Below are 19,074 nucleotides of genomic sequence, written 5' to 3' on the forward strand. Positions count from 1 at the left end.
GGGCAGGAGTGGCTCCTTAGAAAGATAGAACCATAGTCCACGTAGCCTTAATTTGAAAGAAAGTGGGCAGCTGTTGTCAAAGGAGAGTGTTTGGCTCAGTGTTAAAACTACACCCTATCTCAAAACAACTGTAGAGTAATGGCTATGGGAATTCCCATCCATAGATTGAGCAAACATATATTTACATCCCAAATCAAAGCTTGCACCATGTGGCATCAGACCGAGAAACCACGCGGGTGAATACTTGCATACAAATAAAGGAGACTGTAGTCACCATTGTAAGTTCTCTTCCATAAAAATGAAGTTGGCTGCCATTAAGGGTGAGAGAAAAAGTTAATCTCCGATGTATATTTGTGCAATCTTTTATAAATTTTAATTAGGATGGAAGTCACTGGCCTATTTGGCATTCACATTTTTGAATGTATCAGTGGTTTGCGAGGGTTGTTGCAGTCGCAAACCATTAATCATTTACCAACCCCCTAGTTGAGGTAGTAACTGATTGGCAAACTTAAAACTGTTGTGGTCGTAGTGGTGCGACTTTGCCTTTGGGAATGGTGACAAGGCCTCACGTTTAGGTGGGAAAGAAGGCACTGCTTGCTCTAAAAGATATGTGCCGAAACGTGAACTTTTTTTTCAAAACATCCTTTTATAGACACAGTCTGCTTTAAAAACATGAAAGTTCAACATGCATGCTGTGCAATAAATATTTTGTTTGATTCAATAGACTAAACCATGGCTCCATGTAAAATAAAAAACCTTAAGAATATGTGTACAGAGGGTACACATGATTCCTGAGTAGCCTTGTAGTTCACTCATATCATTGTCATCAGGGTGGGGGCAAGATTAATTCTCAGTCCATATTTAAAAACTCTTGCATTTAATAAATATAATTCTAGAGCATGATGTGATAGTGCACTGCCATTTACAGGTAGACAACCTCACACGTTCCCACTGAAATGCAGTTTCACTGATAAAACTATATAGCATATAAACAATAATGTGTGAAAATTAGGTTTCAGCAAATATTTATCATTTTCACAAGACCAAGTAAAGTATTCTGACTTGTTTTGATCAGATTAAAATGTTTGCATCTCACTTCAGAAATATGAAAAACTGCTTTCCTCACTTCTGAAATATACTTTGAAATATTTGTACAGTTCATTTACAAGTTATTTAATTGTTGTATGTCCGGCACGATTGTCAGATAATTCACTTTACAAAATCCTCTAACTTTGAAGTCAGAAAAAGGAAAGGAAGCAGCAATCTCCTGGATAAAATAAGCAGCACCTTGTAAAAAGACATATGCTGACATGAACCCTTAACTTTGAACACAAAGGCATCTTTATTGCTCATTCACTTTTTGAATGAACAGGAAATGTGTTCTTTACAGCTGGAGCTCTCTCATCAGACAGGGCTAGTTGGCCCTAAAAATAGTTGCCCTGATAAAATCTGAATTACCATAGCGAGTGAGCGAGTAGATTTCTTGAGACCAGTAGAGTATGAATTACCGAGGTAAGACTAACTATGCGATTGTTTGCTGCAGTAAATGTGCATGTAATTCAATCAATCAATCAGGGATTTGTGAAGCGCACTACTCACCCATGAGGGTCTCAAAGCGGGTGGAGGTGGGTTTGGCGCAGCTACGTCTCATTCGAAGATCCAGGTTTGGATGCTCTTCCTGAATGCTTGCAGTGTGGGCGATCATCTAATGCTGAGAGGGAATTCGTTCCAGGTCTTGGCTGCGATGTAGGAGAAGGATCGTCCCTCTGCTCTGCTGATGCGAGGGATTTCGGCCAGATTGGCAGATCGGAGGCTCTCTTGGGTGCGTAGAAGGAGATTCTTTAGTTGACGTATGGGGTCCGATGTTGTGGAGGGAATTGTAGGCGTGCGTGAGGAGCTTGAAGGCCACTCTCTGTTCAAGGCATATGAGCTGTAGATCATATGCTTTAGCATAGATCACCATCTGGTGTTGGGTCCGGATGTTTGCACTTTGTTTTTCTTCGAAGAAGTCTTTCCAGTCACGAGATAGGTGACTCCTCCTTTCGGTGATAGTGCACATGGGCATCGACTCCATCCCCAGATAGTTTTTTTCCGCCATTGGGTTCGGATGTGTATTGCTGCACTCCGGTCAGCTTACCCTGAGTACTAACTCCCCTGTGCCCAGTGAACATAAGACAAAGGCTCCGGTACCTCCTTCGCCTTCGGGCTCAGGTCGGCCCGACAGAAAGTTTCAGATCCCCCCGCCCTCCAGCTTACATAAAGAGAAGCCTTCCAGCTCGGGCTCGAGCCAGCCCCATTCTGGTGCCGAACCAACACCTTCGGCACTGAAACAAAAGTCAAAGCATACACCGGCACCGAAGACAACACCTTTGGCACCGAAGACTTTGGAACTGAAGACCCCCGTACCTAAAGGGTCGGAGCTTAAATCCTCCACACCTACATGTTCAGAACCGAAAGCACCCATGCTTAAAATTCAGAGCCGAAAATTCCAGCACCAAAACAGTCGGAGCCGAAATAGGCAACACCGAAAGGCTTGGAGCCAAAGACTACCAAGCACAAAGACTCTCAGCCAAAACCTTCCACACCAAAAGGGTCGGAGCTGAAACCTTCGGCACCGTAATTGACACATAAAGAAAAGGACACTCCAGCCAAAGAGCCTCGGTCCGATGAACCACCTTTGGATCCTAAACAAAAAAGACTTGTCATTAACCCTCAGACAGGTCATATTCATGCCACTCTTCCCAAGAAACGGAAGATTGATCTCTCAGAGGATCCTCCTATACCTCTCAAGAAGAAGGACATGGGTACTAACCCTTCTCCACCTTACATTCCACCTCCTTCTCCCTCCTCCTAATCCTAACTTGCTTATCTCACCAGCAAATTCACCACCACCTCCTCTTTCACCTACCACACAGGAAGATGATTATGGAGATGGGGATGAAGATACAGATAGAGAACAGGACATACCACAAGATCATATTATACCACAAGACACTGACCCTCGAGAAAATTATGACAAGGAACCAGATACAGATAACAACCCTGACCTGCATCCCTCTAAACCCTCTCCACCTGACGATAACATTGGTTACGTCCAGCTCATTAATAGAGCTGCCCTATATCACTGGGTCGAACTCCATAAAGAGCCTTTGGATGAGGACTTCCCTGTTAAAACACTGACCTATTCACAAAAATCTACTCATACTTTACCTATTCTAAAAAGGCATGTTAAAGCACACAGATGAGGTATTCCAAGACCCAGTTAGAGCAAGAATACTCACACCCAGAGTAGACAAGAAATATAAGCCCGCTCCTACTGATCCTGCTTATATCAAAGGTTAGTTGCCTTTGTACTCTCTTGTCGTCTCTAACACCCACAAGAGAGCTAACTCTCAGACCACAGGTGAGGCATCCGACCTCCTGACAAGGAGTACAAACTCATTGATGCCTCAGGCAAGAGAGTGGCTACACAGGCTGCCGTATTGCAAACACGTAGGCTGTACTAGCATGATATGATAGGGCTCATTACGATGAGTTAGGACAACTAATGCAACACTTACCTGATCAGTACAAATCAAAGGCTAATGACCTAATCCAGAAAGGCAAACTCATCACTAACACTTCCATTAAATGTGCACTAAATGCAGCAGACACAGCAGCTCGTGCAGTAAATACTAGCGTGCTACAGCGAAGACACGCATGGCTTAGGATCTCGGAATTAATTTAGACAAGAGGTACAATCCTCCATACTTGATTAACCCTTTGATAAAGAACAGCTTTTCAGACCAGCTGTAGATACCTCGCTCGAAAAAATGAAAAAAGACACTGAGGTTGCAAAATCTACGTGGGCTTTACAGTTACCTAAGAACAGGGGTTCCTTTCGCCACTCCTTTTACAGGGGTGGCTCAAATACAGCGTTCACAGAGATTCCCTCTTCCTCTTACAAAGGGAATAATCAGTCCACCTCCCCCAGAGGTTATTTTCGAGGAAATTATAGAGGGACTAATATTAAGGGAAGAGGCAAGGGCAACTCCACCCGCACTTCCCCCGCAAACAAACAGTGACTTCCCTCCGCTACCCCCATCATTCCACAACTGTCGAGAGACTTCTCTCACAATTCCTGCCTGTCTGGAACTTAATCACCTCAGACAAGTGGGTCCTACAAATTATCCAGTATGGTTACTGCCTGGAGCTTACAAGCACTGCCCCAACTATTCTTCCAAAACCACGCACACTGTCACCAGAACATCTCACTCTCCTAAAACAAGAGGTTCTCTCTCTATTGGAGAAACATGCAATAGAATCAGTTCCATTTCAGCATCAAGGGGTAGGAGTATACTCCCTGTACTTCCTAATTCCCAAAAAAGACTACTCTCTCAGGCCTATATTAGACCTTAGACAGCTAAATCTCTACATTCAATCAGCCTGCTTTCACATGGTCATACTCCAACAGGTGCTTCCACTACTCAAACAGGGCAACTTTCTATCCACTCTGGATTCAAAGGATGCCTACTTTCATATTCGCATTCACCCAGCTCACAGAAAATATCTCCGGTTCATGGTGGATAGAAAACATTACCAATTCAAAGTTCTCCCGTTCGGGGTAACTACAGCACCCAGAGTTTTCACCATGTGTCTGACAGTAGTTGCAGTTCATTTAAGAACACAACACATTCACGTCTTCCCTTACCTGGACTACTGGCTAATAAAAGCCAGATCACAAAACAACTGCATACATCATACTCACAAAACAGTTCAGCTGCTTCACGACTTAGGATTCACTGTAAACCTCACCAAGTCTCACTTCCAGCCATCCAACATGCAACAATACCTAGGAACCATCATAGACACTTGCTAAGCTCTAGCATACCCCAACCCAGTCAGGATATGCAACTTGGAAAATCTGATATCTCAATTTAATCCTCAACACTCATTACCAGCCCAAGTGTTCATGCAATTAATAGGCATGATGGCCTCTTGCATTCTCATCTTTCTTTATGCAAGACTTCGAATGCGTCCCCTGCAGGAATGCTTAGCACCTCAGTGGAACCAGGCTCAAGGTCAGTGTTAGAAGGTGGTTTTGACACTCTGAGCCGTCTGGATTTTTCGTTTTTTGAGCACCTAATTGTTGAGCTTTTACTGGGGAGCCTCATAAGTTGGGACTCGCCCACAGTGAACTCATGATGAAAGAGACTGCATTTGGATTTAAATGGTGTCCCCCTGGCTTGACTAGGTCGCTGCGCTGCAGCTGGAGTAAGGGACACGGGGTGGTTACATGCAGACGCATGTTTACATGCGTGTACACATGTGTACGGGCTGCACAGGGGAGATTCCTGGTGTGTGCAGCCCAGGAGCAGATACAAAGGGAATGGTGTGGCAGGACTTATCAGAATTGGGCGGTGGCATGGAATATGCTTTATATAGTGGGAAGAAACATGCCAGGGAAAGTCAGTGTGTTTTACTGTTTTTCACTTCATTATTCTCCTATGGGGATGTGGAGCCCATGGGCTAGTTTCACTTTCCTAAGGCCTACAAACTCCAGACACGCACTAAAGTCCACTGTAACTTGTGTGAGAAGAAGTATTCTGCAGAGTCCAAAGTCATATTTGTACTGCTTTTGGGTCATCCAGAAATGTTATATTTCTGTGAGTCAGCTCATGACCAGGGCCTGGCTGGGGGCTGACCCTGCCAGGCTGAATGAATGACCTACCTCTCCAAGATGTAGCCTTAGAGGCCCAGCCCAGCACAACATGAATTCTAAACACGAGTGCCTCAACTCCAAGAAGAGAAGATAGGTGGAGATACAGGTTCATCCATCAGTAGCTGACACCTGGTGCCAGGCACCAGGCTGCACTGGAGAAAAGGCAACGAGGGGGGAAGGGGCTCTCAGAGACCATATGACATGAGACCCCTGGACGACGCCATTTTGAACAAATTCAGAGGCCTGGGCAGGAAGGAGGGAGCAGAGGCAGAGTAGTGATGTGTCGCTATGTGATAGGGCAAACAGAGACTTCCTGCCAGCCCCCTCCCCAATTCTTTAAAAGATCTTGTACAGGAAGAGGAGCTCTCTTTCTGGGGTGTGCTCTGCTGAGGAAGATTCGTGCTGGAGCCTCGCGCCATGGGCAGCTGGAAGGAAGAACCTCCAGACTGGCCCAGGACCCTGCCTGGCACCACAGGTGAAGACCAGGACCAGTGAGCAGAAGCCTGGGCCTCTGCCAGGGAGAAGAGAGGCCCAGGAGGAGAGCCAGACAAAAGGCTGGCGCAGGGAGCCCGTGAAAACAGCTTCCTGCTGAAGTTCACCCTCTTGGAGGCGAGGAGGTTGGCAAAAATTGCTCCAGATGGGTAGAGCTGGCCAGAATGGTACAGATCGAACCCCTAGGGGCTGAGATATGCCCCCTAGAAGGTAGGCGACCTTTGACCTCCGGCAGGACCGATGACGAAGCATGTGGGGCTCTGCCGCCAGTCTCTAAGATGCCCCGGGGTGGGTCAGGCCAAGTCGGGGAGCGCCTTCGCGCTCCCCGTGAAGGTGATGAAAAGGGTCCCAGGATCCGAACTCCGGGCCCCGCTAAAGACGGTGGGGTGCTGTCGTGCCCCCACGAAGACGTAAGTAGGGGAGAGCTGTCACTCTCCCCGTGAAGAGGCCCCCGCAGGGTACAAGGAGCCCACCATGGCCCCTGCCGAAAAGGAAGCAGTTGAGCGCTGTCGCGCTCCCCATGAAGATTTCCAGGGCTGAGGGGCCCGAGATCCCAACTCCAGACCCCGTGTGAGGAGGAGGCGGGGAGCCCCCGCAAGGAAGCCTGTAAGGGGCCTGGGACCCCAACTCCGGGCTCCGACGTCCAGAAACCAAGCCAGGGTGTGCCATTGCGCTCCCTGTGAAGATGTGCAAGCATGGTGCCAGCAGCCCACCCTGGCCCGAGGAAGAGCAGAGGTTGGGGAGCGCCATCACGCTCCCAGGAAGGAGTGCCTTCGGGCCCGGGACCCCGTCTCTGGGCCCGACGCGAAAAGAAGTCGGGGAGCGCCGTTGCGCTCCCCGTGAAGATGTTACTGGGCCGGGACCCCATCTCCGGGCCTCGAAGCAGTGGCAGAGGCAGGGGGAGTGCAGCCGCACTCCCCCGCAGCAGCGGGAAAGTGGGGGGGAGTGCTGCCGCACTCCCCTGAAGACCCACCGGGCAGAGGAAAAGGCTAGTGTCTGCCCGCCGGAGCGGGGAGACCAAAAGACCAGCGCTGGCTCCCGCGGCCGCACACAAGGGTGCGGACCGGGACGGGAGCCAGCTGGAGTAGCCGGGGGGTGGCTTCCCGGGCTGCACTCTCCTAGCCAGACGCAGGCCCTCGTGAACAGGAGCAAGAGGCCGCTGAGGGTGGGCTCCCCAAGCTGACTCACTCACCTAGGGGACCGGGTCCCCCAGGGAGCCTGGAGATGTGTGGGGCCTGGGTAGGACCGGTCCCCGCAAAGGAAATCAGCAGGAGTAGCCGGGGGTGGGCTCCCTGAGCCGTCCAGCCTCACCTGCCATGAGGGTTCCGGTGGGTTCAGACCCCCAACAAGATTCCCAGCAGCATGAGCGTGCCGAAGATTGAAGCGCCGCTCTCCCCAAGCAGCGGGGTAGCCACTGCTATGTTATGCATGGAGCCGGGAAGCAGTGCCCCATAATGCATTGCAGAGCCTAAACAGGTCTGCATGGAAATGGCCGTTATTCAGCTTGTGGTGGCTCCAGGAGGACGGAGCGCCGCCAAATGCATGTAAAGGTGCAGGGGGAGCTGCCGGAGCAACGCAGTCTCCCCCAGCATGAAGAGGAACAATCCCCCCCTAAGTTTCTAGGGACTAACCCCTCGAGGGGTCAGCCAGCATTTACTCACCTCCTGGGCTGGAACTTTTGTTCTACAGCTGGGGGTGTATTCAGGAGTGCATCAAGGTGTGAAGTGCTGAGTTGGGGATGTCTTGAGAAGGGCGTCCCCTGGGGGTGGTGTAATTGCACCAGAAATGCATTTACTAACGTATTTCTTTTAGAGGGACTGAGAGTCACATGTGTTATGTGAAGTAACTCTGTAAGGTGATGTCATAAGCCAAATGGGGTTATGTTGCTAGACATTCCTGCTATGGTGTCTGGATGTATATGCTTAATCCTGTGATTTCATCTGTGATGCCTTTTAGAGGTTATAATTACAATGCATTATAAATGTTATCGAGTCTAATAAGTACCTCATTTTAAAGGGATGTCTAAACGTGTATTCTTGCTGCTGCGTTAGGTGAAGAAGAACCCAGACTGTTAGCACCTAAGATGTAGAGGGGTAAACTTCTTGGGATGCTCAGTCAGGGTTACGTGTCACCAGGGCAGGTGTGCCAATTTTAAATGCTGGTTGAGATAATGGGGTGGGTCGCTACTGGGATTCTGCCAGTGCGCAGGGACCTCGCCCCAGGTTATGTCCAACTAGCTGCGTTAGGGGGCAAGATGATGTGCATACTTGGGAGTGGTGGTACTAGACCCCACCCCCTGCTTGAGTGGTGGAAATGTTATGCAATGTCACAAAGTAATTCTAACAGCTTATGTATATTTGTAAATTGTTGTATAGTATTAAGTAGTGTGTGTTTAATAAATGTACTCTTACTTTTATAAAGCAAAGTACAGACTAGACCATCAACTATTGAGTGTTATTTCTGCTTACTTGTAAATGCTGATTACTAGCCCACACCACCCCCCTTGACTAAGCCTTAGACTGCTCTGCAACGCTACCCTCTGAGAGTCAGGCGCTACACCAGGGTGTTTGGTTCCCAGTGAAGGACAAATGTGACTTATTTGTGCAGGCCTCACAGATACTGCCTCGTTTTCCAACAGTCAGTTAACAGATCTGGTGTTGGTGGACGGCCGCACCCATCGCTCTCTGCAATGGTGGAATACACAAAACCTTTCCAAGGGGGGCCATTCGTCGACCCAGTTCCACAAATAGTGCTAACTGGCTGGGTAGCTCATCTTCAAAAACATACCATTCAGAGCATGTGAACCCTACAACAAAAACAACTCCACATAAACCACTTGGAGCTACTAAGAATTTTCCTAGCTTTGAAAGCATTTTAACTGCATCAAATAGGCAAAGCTGTCCTAGTTCATACAGACAACATGACAGCAATGTACTACATACAAAAACAGGGGGGACACACTCTCTACAGCTTTCACAACAAGCTCAAAGCATATGGAGATGCGCCATTCCTCAAAAAATATATCTCCTTGCAGAACACCACTCAGGAGTAGACAACCAGATTGCAGATTTGCTCAGTTGCCAAAAAAAACAGATTCACGAATGGGAACTACATCCTCAAGTTCTCTTCCCATTCTTCCAGATGTGGGGCTACCCAGAAGTAGATCTCTTCGCCACACCTCAACACAAAATGCCCAAGCTTCGCGTCCAGGTATCCTCACCCATCGTCCGAAGGCAATGCGCTATGGATGAATTGGTAAGGAAAATTTGCTTATGCTTTTCCACCTCTCCCGCTAATTCCATTAGTGGTTCGCAAGCTTAAACAACAGTCCCTGACAATGATTCTAGTTGCTCCAACATGGGCTTGACAACCTTGGTTCACAACCCTGTTGGAACTATCAGTAGTTCCTCACCAACAATTACACCTCTCCCCCAAGCTTCTCACTCAGAACCATGGGGAGATAAGACATCTAGATCCCAGTCAACTCAACCTTGCGATCTGGCATCTGAAATCTTAGAGTTTGGCCACCTCAAACTTCCACCAGACTGTATGAAGGTCATTAAAGATGCTAGACATCCTACCACAAGAGAATGTTACGCAGCTAAGTGGAAATGGTTTGCAATTTACTGTACAAACAATCAAATCAATTAACTAGATGCTTCAATCCAAAACATAATTTGTTATCTGTTCCACCTACAGTATTCCAATTTGGCGTATACATCCATACGCTTACATCTTGCTGTAACAGCTGCTTACCCACAAAACAGACAACATTTGTCTTTGTTTCAAGTGCCCACTATCAAAGCTTATATGGAAGGACTCAAAACAATCATTCCTCCTAGGCTTCCACCTTCCCCAGTGTGGAATATTAATATAGTTCTTACAAGACTAATGGGTCCACCATTTGACCTTTTACACAAATGTGACCTATGTTTTCTCACCTGAAAAGTAGCCTTCCTTATCGCCATCACATCTCTTAGAAGAGTTGGTGAGCTTCAGGCACTAACCATACAAGAACAATTTTTGCAAATACACCAAAACAAAGTGGTTCTTAGAACTAATGCCACATTTTTACCCAAAGTAATCTCTGCCTTCCATATCAACCAATCTGTTGAGTTACCCATGTTCTTCCCTCAACCAGACTCAGTGGCAGAGCGTGCTCTTCACACATTAGATGTCAAAAGAGCCATACTATATTATATTGAGAGAACAAACCCCATTAGGAAAACAAAACAACTTTTTCTTGCTTTTGCACCACCGCATAAAGGCAATCCCATTTCAAAAGCAGGTATTGCACGGTGGATAGTTAAGTACATAGTGCATTCAAACATGCTACATTAAAGCTAAACGCACATTAACAATACCCCTTACAACGTACTCTACAGACATACTGGGGGCTTCTATGGCATTCTTAGGGAATATACCATTAGATGACATCTGCAAGGCTGCAACATGGTCTACACCACACACATTCACAAAGCACTACTGTGTAGATATGTTAGCAAAACAACAAGATAGTGTGGGCCAGGCAATTTTAAGAACACTATTTCAAACCACTGCAACAGCTACAAGTTATCTACCCCTTGGGAAATAACTGCTGTATAGGCTATGCTAAAGCATATGATCCACAGCTCATATGCCTCGAACGGAAAATGCTACTTACCACAGTATTCATCTGTTCTTGGCGAATAGAGCCGTAGATTCATATGCATCCACCCGCCTCCTCGGGAACCTTTATCAGTTGTAGTATTATTTTACTTTTATACATTGTACATGGACATCTCTTTACTACTCTTACTAACTCCATCATCACCCTTATAGCAAAAACAATCTGGGGATGATATCGATGCCCATGCACACTATCACTGAAATGAGGAGTCGCCTACCTTGTGACTGAAAAGACTTCTTTGAAGAAAAACAAAGTGCAAACATCCGGACCCAACACCAGGTGGCGTTCTATGCTAAAGCATATGAATCAACAGCTCTATGGGGCTGATTCACAGAACTAATCTGAGATAAACTCCTAAACTTACTACTTTTGGTATTCACAGAAGACACTTACGATTTTTGGTATTCACAGAATGCACTTATGACTCCCAACTTTACGCCCGCACTCGGGCCGGAATTTCCGCACTCGGACCGTACTCTCCTCACCCGGAGCGTACTCTCCGCACACGGACCGTACTCTCCGGCTTGAGCCGTAATCTCCGGCTGGGGCCAGATAAAGTGTAATCTATGGGCCGGATTGCAATTTTTACAAAAAAGAACATTAGGGATGTGTGATAAATGGTAGAGGAGGTCATGAAAAATAGTTTGGGCAAGGAAATAGGGTACGGCCAGAGATTACATCATAACACCGAAATGTTTTCTCCTGAGAAAATTGGCAGTGATGCCAGGCTAGGTGCCTGGAGTAGCCATTACCTTTCCTATGCTGTTAATGGCATTGCAAGGCTTAGAACAATAATCACAAAAATCATTCTGTGCCATGGCTATCTTTAAATAAGCTGAAAAAGCGAATTTACCTTTTCTTCAAAAGGTCTAGAAAGAGACTTGGTATTTAAACAGATATTTGTCTGAACACTCGCCTCTCTTAATGAGGTTTGAGTCCAGCATGGCTCCTACTTCATTCTATGTGAAGAATTTAAATCCAGAGGCCCCATTAGCCTACTAGCTTTAACCTACATATGTACCACAATCCCTAAATACATCCAAGATAACTGATGGCCCACACAAAGAAGAGCAAAGGAATGTGAAGCCATGAAAGTGGGATTAAAAGGTGCTTGTGAGAAAAACATATATGGTTATGTTATGTTATGGCTATTTGTAGAGTGCAACTGCTATCCGAAGGTGTCCTGGCGCTGTATGAAATCCTGCTAAGGTTTGTAGGTGGGAAACCTAACTCTGGCAGTTAATTGTTGAAGAGCCATGTTTTTAAAGCTTTTCTAAAGGCCAGTATATTAGTCATATTCCTAAGGTAGACTGGAAGGCCATTCCATGCCTTGGCCACATTGGTTACAAAACTTCTGCCTCCCAGCTGGCTTTTTTTGCCTTTTGTACTATTGCCAATTTCCCACCACATAATCTTAATGTTCTGTTCGGAGTATACCAGCGTATTCGTTGTTGCAGGTAGTCTGGCCCATTACCATGGAGGACCTTAAAGACCAAGCATAGTGTTTTGAGGAGAGTGCGCTTCCTGACCGGTAACCAGTGAAGTTTCCTTATCTCAGCCGAGATAGAGGCATATGTAGGGGTACCGGTCAGGAGTCTTGCTGCTACATTCTGCAGGATCTGCAGTTTATTAAGCAGGCCTTCCTGAATGTTGAGATAGAGACTGTTGCAGTAGTCCAGCCTGGACATTGTTAACGCAGTTATAACCGTTTGTTTTTTAAGAGCCTTTGGGGAGGAGTGGTTGTATTTTCCTACAGGATCTTAGGATGTATGAGGTACTTGAAGCCACATTGTTCACCTTGTCCTTGAAACTGAGATTGTTATCAATCCATAGTCCCAGGTTTTTCACTTTCCTACTGGGAGTGGGAAGGGGGCCCAAGGTGTCCGGCCAACATTCCGGGGACCAGAAGTTGGGGTTGCTACCACAGACACAACCTCAGTTTTTCCGGAGTTGAGCTTTAGGCCGTTTTGATTCATCCATACCCCAACGGCATTCGTACAGTCCTGGAGCCGAGTCGCCGTACCCTGAATCCCCTCCAGCCGAATAGACGCCACAGTGTGGGTGTCATCCGCATAGGAGGTCAAATTGAAACCAAAGGATTTAATGAGTGGGGCCAGCGAGGACACGTATATATTAAAAAGGGACAGACTTAAAGATGACCCTTGCGGCACTCCACAGGGTAATGAGAATGAATCAGCTTTGTATTCACCCAGAACAACTGTTTGCGTTCTGTTGGAGAGAAATGAGTGGAGAAGTTTCCATGCAGAACCCTGGACTCCAATCTCTTGTAAACGGTCCATCAGCAAAGCACGATGGGCCACAAAGGCTGCTGAGAGTTCCAGCATTATCGAAGCAGCTTTTCCTCCCTGATCTAAAATCGTCCTCATCTCCTCTGTGGATTTGAGGAGCGCGGTGTCTGTGCTATGCCCCTCACTGAAGCCATACAGAGTGGGGTCTAGCGCTTGTGTTTCCTGCAAGAACACCTTAAGTTGAGTGTTTAGGTTGCTCTCAATGATTTTTGCTGGTAGCGGTAATCTGGATATGGGCCTAAAGTTGTTAGGGTCTTTTGCATCCAAGATAGTTTTTTTTAGCACGGGCAGAATGGATGCCTGTTTCCAGTCTCTAGGGAAATAACCCTCTGCATACATTGAATTTATGATGGGGGTCAAATAGCGAGCCACTGGATCTGCTGCTAATTTTGCAATTAATAAACAAACAATGTGCCCGTACTGTGCAGTAATTGAAAATTTCACACGGGTCACAGGCTAGAAATCGCCTCTTACCACAGACCACTCTTTCAGTTGAAGTTTTATTATCAAAGTTCAATGAATTTATTTTAATTTGATTTTTCTTTTAAGAGGAGGAAAAAACTTTTTAAAAAAATTATTACAACACAATGGAAAGTTATAGATTTAGTCTAATGCATTCATTGTGGATAACATGGGGGAAATATCAGGGCTTTAGGTGGGGTTTTTTTTGGGGAAAGGAATGGGGCAAGAATGCCAAAAAGTGAGAAAAAGAGATTTTAAACATTTAATACATTTCACTCATGGACGTGAATTGACGACAAGACGACGAAAATTAGTGGTGAGGAACAAGGGTTTTTTTTTTTTTTTTTAAAAGAGAAAATTATTTTGTATTATAGGCCCTGCAACGGTTCTATTTAGATTGGCAGGTGAAACCCACTTCATTCAATGAAAGGATACACTAATTCATTTATATTCATAAAATAGACCATCAGAAATGAGTGGAGAAGTTTCCATGCAGAACCCTGGACTCCAATCTCATGTAAACGGTCCATCAGCAAAGCACGATGGGCCGCAAAAGCTGCTGAGAGTTCCAGCATTATCCAAGCAGCTTTTCCTCCCTGATCTAAAATCGTCCTGATCTCCTCTGTGGATTTGAGGAGCGCGGTGTCTGTGCTATGCCCCTCACTGAAGCCATACAGAGTGGGGTCTAGCGCTTGTGTTTCCTGCAAGAACACCTTAAGTTGAGTGTTTAGGTTGCTCTCAATGAGTTTTGCTGGTAGCGGTAATCTGGATATGGGCCTAAAGTTGTTAGGGTCTTTTGCATCCAAGATAGTTTTTTTTAGCAGGGGCAGAATGGATGCCTGTTTCCCGTCTCTAGGGAAATAACCCTCTGCATACATTGAATTTATGATGGGGGTCAAATAGCGAGCAATTGGATCTGCTGCTAATTTTGCAATTAATAAACAAACAATGTGCCAGTACTGTGCAGTAATTGAAAATTTCACAAGGGTCACAGGCTAGAAATCGCCTCTTACCACAGACCACTCTTTCAGTCGAAGTTTTATTATCAAAGTTCAATGAATTTATTTTAATTTGATTTTTCTTTTAAGAGGAGGAAAAAACTTTTTAAAAAAATTATTACAACACAATGGAAAGTTATAGGTTTAGTCTAATGCATTCATTGTGGATAACATGGGGGAAATATCAGGGCTTTAGGTGGGGTTTTTTGGGGGGAAAGGAATGGGGCAAGAATGCCAAAATGTGAGAAAAAGAGATTTTAAACATTTAATACATTTCACTCATGGACGTGAATTGACGACAAGACGACGAAAATTAGTGGTGAGGAACAAGGTTTTTTTTTTTTTTTAAAAAGAGAAAATTATTTTGTATTATAGGCCCTGCAACGGTTCTATTTAGATTGGCAGGTGAAACCGACTTCATTCAATGAAAGGATACACTAATTCACTTATATTCATAAAATAGACCATCAGAAATGAGTGGAGAAGTTTCCATGCAGAACCCTGGACTCCAATCTCATGTAAACGGTCCATCAGCAAAGCACAATGGGCCGCAAAGGCTGCTGAGAGTTCCAGCATTATCGAAGCAGCTTTTCCTCCCTGATCTAAAATCGTCCTGATCTCCTCTGTGGATTTGAGGAGCGCGGTGTCTGTGCTATGCCCCTCACTGAAGCCATACAGAGTGGGGTCTAGCGCTTGTGTTTCCTGCAAGAACACCTTAAGTTGAGTGTTTAGGTTGCTCTCAATGATTTTTGCTGGTAGCGGTAATCTGGATATGGGCCTAAAGTTGTTAGGGTCTTTTGCATCCAAGATAGTTTTTTTTAGCAGGGGCAGAATGGATGCCTGTTTCCAGTCTCTAGGGAAATAACCCTCTGCATACATTGAATTTATGATGGGGGTCAAATAGCGAGCAACTGGATCTGCTGCTAATTTTGCAATAGCTGCAGGGCATGGATCATTTGGGGAACCTGATTTTACTTTTGTAAGCAGCTTGAAAGTATCTGTTGGGGGTTAAAGGGGCACATTTATTCAGTACTAAGATCTCATTAGCATTTGTCTTGTTGCAGTATTTCTGGACTGTGGTCTTTTTAGTATGTGCATCTGAGAACATCCGCTTAACTCAAGAGGAAAGAGTAAAGCTGGTTCAAAAGTGATAGCCCTGTCTCCAAAGTAAAATTGAACTGTTGACAACAAAAAGAGAGTTGAGAGAGACTTTGGAGCTCAAGCAATATACATGCAGAGACTCCACAAGTTGGGAAAACCTGTCCTGGCTATTAAAAAGAGAGAAACCATCTCTAATTATATTAGCCTTGAATAACCAAATAGAGACCGGATGATAACACAGGTTGAAACCTTGAGAATCTATCTGGTCAAACTTTATTAATGACCAGACCATGAGAACCAAGCCTCAATTGAGAATATTCTGAGGGAAGTCTTCCAAGGATTGCAGAAGAACAGATAGCTTAGCGAGAAATACAACTCCAGAAAGAAGAAATACTCAAATATGTACATACTTTGTGATACAAGTGAAGCATTCCTCTAAAATTCTGTTCTCTTAATGTGGGCAGAGTCAAACAGTTTCTGGAATTCACTCCCACTGTCATTAATGGGGCGCATTTCCTTAGCTAAAATTATGTTTTGCCTGGTGTTTGTATATGTTACAGAATACTTTGTTTTGTATCCTGACATAGACATTAGGGAGCTAGAAAAACTCTTAGTAATCCTGGTTTGGGCAAGGAAATGGAGTAGAAGTATATTTTATGCGGTGAAGCTGCATTGGGACGGCAGATTACTTGGGCTTCTTGTCCTAGAGCTCTACTATCTAGCAAGACAACCCAAGCATGCCGTTAAATGGTGTACGATGGAGAATACTGGGAGAAAATATTCCTAAATTGGTGCTTAGAAGATGAACTTTTTATAGTACTCCTTTGGAGTTTCATTACCTGTATTTGAAATGCCAAACTGGGATCACCTAGGAAAAAGCAGTTAAGAGGGTTGCTCAGTGACTCCCGAGGGAACTGGTGCCTTGGTAGCTTCAACCTTTCAGATCTGTAAACTATGGCATAACCATGCCTTGATGGAGATAATGTGCTTGTAACACTTGGAGAGATTTATACCTAGGGTAGGCCTTCATCATCTTCAGCAAGGGGAGTTCAAGAAAAATATGGATGGGTTTACCCTAACATTCCTGTAGCTTCTCAGAAACAGAAGGCCCTGTTGAGCCTAGGACAGGGGGCATGCTGATTTTGATAATCCAGGGGACTTTAAGCAGGCAGAAAAAAGTACCAATAAAGGCAAGGCTGGAACAGGAGGCTGACATAAATAGCTCTTACAGAACCAGAGTGGAAAAGGACATGTTCTCAAGTAAGTAGGTAAGAGGCATTGAGCAATGCTAGATTTAAAGTAGAGTTAAGTTATAAATGTATTTTAACTTTTTACATTGCAATTAACGGTATTCTAAAGCTAGAAAATATATCCAGAAAGGTCATCTTTTCTAAGAAATGATAAAATAGAAGTTTCATTTATACTTGTGTCATGGTTGTGCAATGTGTTGGTCAACTACTGAGAAAACATAGTGATGAGAGTGCACCTTGTAACAGCCATACATCCACAACCTTCTGCCAAAACAGTGTCTATTAATTATAATTCCAAACCCAAAAATTATGAGATAAGGATGTATTTACGAGACTGCAACTGTTATTCCTGACCCACTGGATAGCCATTTACGGCTTCACCCTGGAGGTTCCGTGAGGAAAGCATGGGAAAAAGTCATCATAGAACAGGCCATGACTGAAGAGACACATATGAGAACTGTTAGAAGGGATTAGAGAGCAGCAGATTTAGTTTCTAAACAGATATGCTTAATGAGTTAGTCAGGATGCTACAGGCTGAAGGATCTCAAAAGTCTTGATTCAGATTCAGAAACGGATATGATTGGTACAAATGCACGATATGATGAGACTCAAACAAATTGTTATTTCCTTGTTTGCAATAGGAATAGTACATCAAGCCCTAAGTACTCCCCTATTTAAATTGATGAGCCCTTCTTTTGGAGCAGTGTATAAATATAAGCTGCCTTTCCAAGAGAGAGTCAGGTCTTAATCTCTTATAAGTGTTACAGTATTTCTCGTATGAATAATATTACTCTTAGAACACCTTTTCTTTTCCCCTCCGAAGTGCTTTTTGAGATTCATGTAAATCAAATGATTTCCTAGTTAGCATATCTAATCAAACCTCAATGTACTTTTTATCATCCTTACATTTATTTTTTGTATATATTCAAAAACGTGTCTTCCTCTTTAATTTACCATTTCCACTTTGATTTGTCATTGACTTATGAAAATAAATAAGTTTGTTATGTATAAGAGAACCATCCCTTAGTAAAGAGCTTCCATTATTCATGAACATGGACTAAGATTTTCCTTGTAAATGAAATTTACGAAGACCGAGGGTTAATATATTTTTCTTGTGTCCCATGTAAAAGTGATTGGCTTAAGATAGGGACCCATTATTGTTACGTGGTTTATTCTCTTTTCTTTTCAGAGTACAGTCCTCCTGTTCCTGAGCCACTTTACCGCCCAACAGGCCGGGAGCAGGAGCCCTCTTACGTGGATTCTTCTCTCGGTCGAGTCGTCTACCTGATGAATGAAGGTGGGTTCTTTCAATTAATCGTCACTAGAGAAAGGGTAGAGTCTACTTTTGGCATATGTATTAGCTCTGTCCAACAGTTGTAAAACATATTTTTGATTTCCCATATAACACATTTCATTAAATCAGAGCATCGTACTTCATCAAACAGAGGTACATTCGGATATACATATTAAAAACAGCAAAGTGGAAAGGAAAAGGCTAATACTAATGCTGACGTGGGTCCTAAGATCACACATGAGTCCTGAAGTAACGCTGTGTAGTCAATGGGAACAATGTAGAGAGACTGTATCTGCAGTGGGAATTAAAGTAAACAAGGATCGCCAGCTCGTGAGTATAAACATGCCAGCAAAACTGTCAAGGCGCAATGGCTGAGGTCAAACAAATTAAATGAAATACACTTACAGAGGATGGGTTCGAAAAATCACCGTCCTCGTGGTGGTTCCATAGCAACAAATGTCAAGAAGCCGATTAGGCACAATTAATCATGCCGGTATCCTACGAGAAATACACAAAGAGCCGGCAGCTAATAAATCATGAACGGCAGCTACACTCAGATGTGGCGCAGGGCTCCTTCCAGAAATGGTGAGATGCAGCCGTTGACTACCTTTGATCTTTGACCTTTGATATGCTTATGGCTTGGTGCAGCACCTACTAGATGGATTGGTTGCAGGCCAAACTATAAAATGTCTTGTTCGCTTTATCTTTGGCCCAGCAAGGATTTGCAGGGGAGCACTGTTCAAGGATACTTGACAGCCTTATCGGCCTTTTTACGTTTCTCGGATTAGCTGTCCAAGG

General features: G+C 44.6%; 1 protein-coding gene across 7 annotated transcripts in view; it reads left to right on the plus strand.

The window, feature by feature from the left end:
• Positions 1–19,074, plus strand: part of AGBL3 (AGBL carboxypeptidase 3) — an 873,099-nt gene that overhangs the window by 410,763 nt on the left and 443,262 nt on the right. For all 7 annotated transcript variants that reach the window (XM_078669865.1, XM_078670168.1, XM_078670098.1 and 4 more), the window contains exon 5: positions 18,172–18,279. In XM_078669865.1, the coding sequence (XP_078525991.1) occupies positions 18,172–18,279 (108 nt within the window). The remainder of the gene's footprint in view (positions 1–18,171; positions 18,280–19,074) is intronic.

This window comes from Lissotriton helveticus, chromosome 1_1 (genome assembly GCF_964261635.1).
Source record: "Lissotriton helveticus chromosome 1_1, aLisHel1.1, whole genome shotgun sequence".
NCBI classification, from domain to species: domain Eukaryota; kingdom Metazoa; phylum Chordata; class Amphibia; order Caudata; family Salamandridae; genus Lissotriton; species Lissotriton helveticus.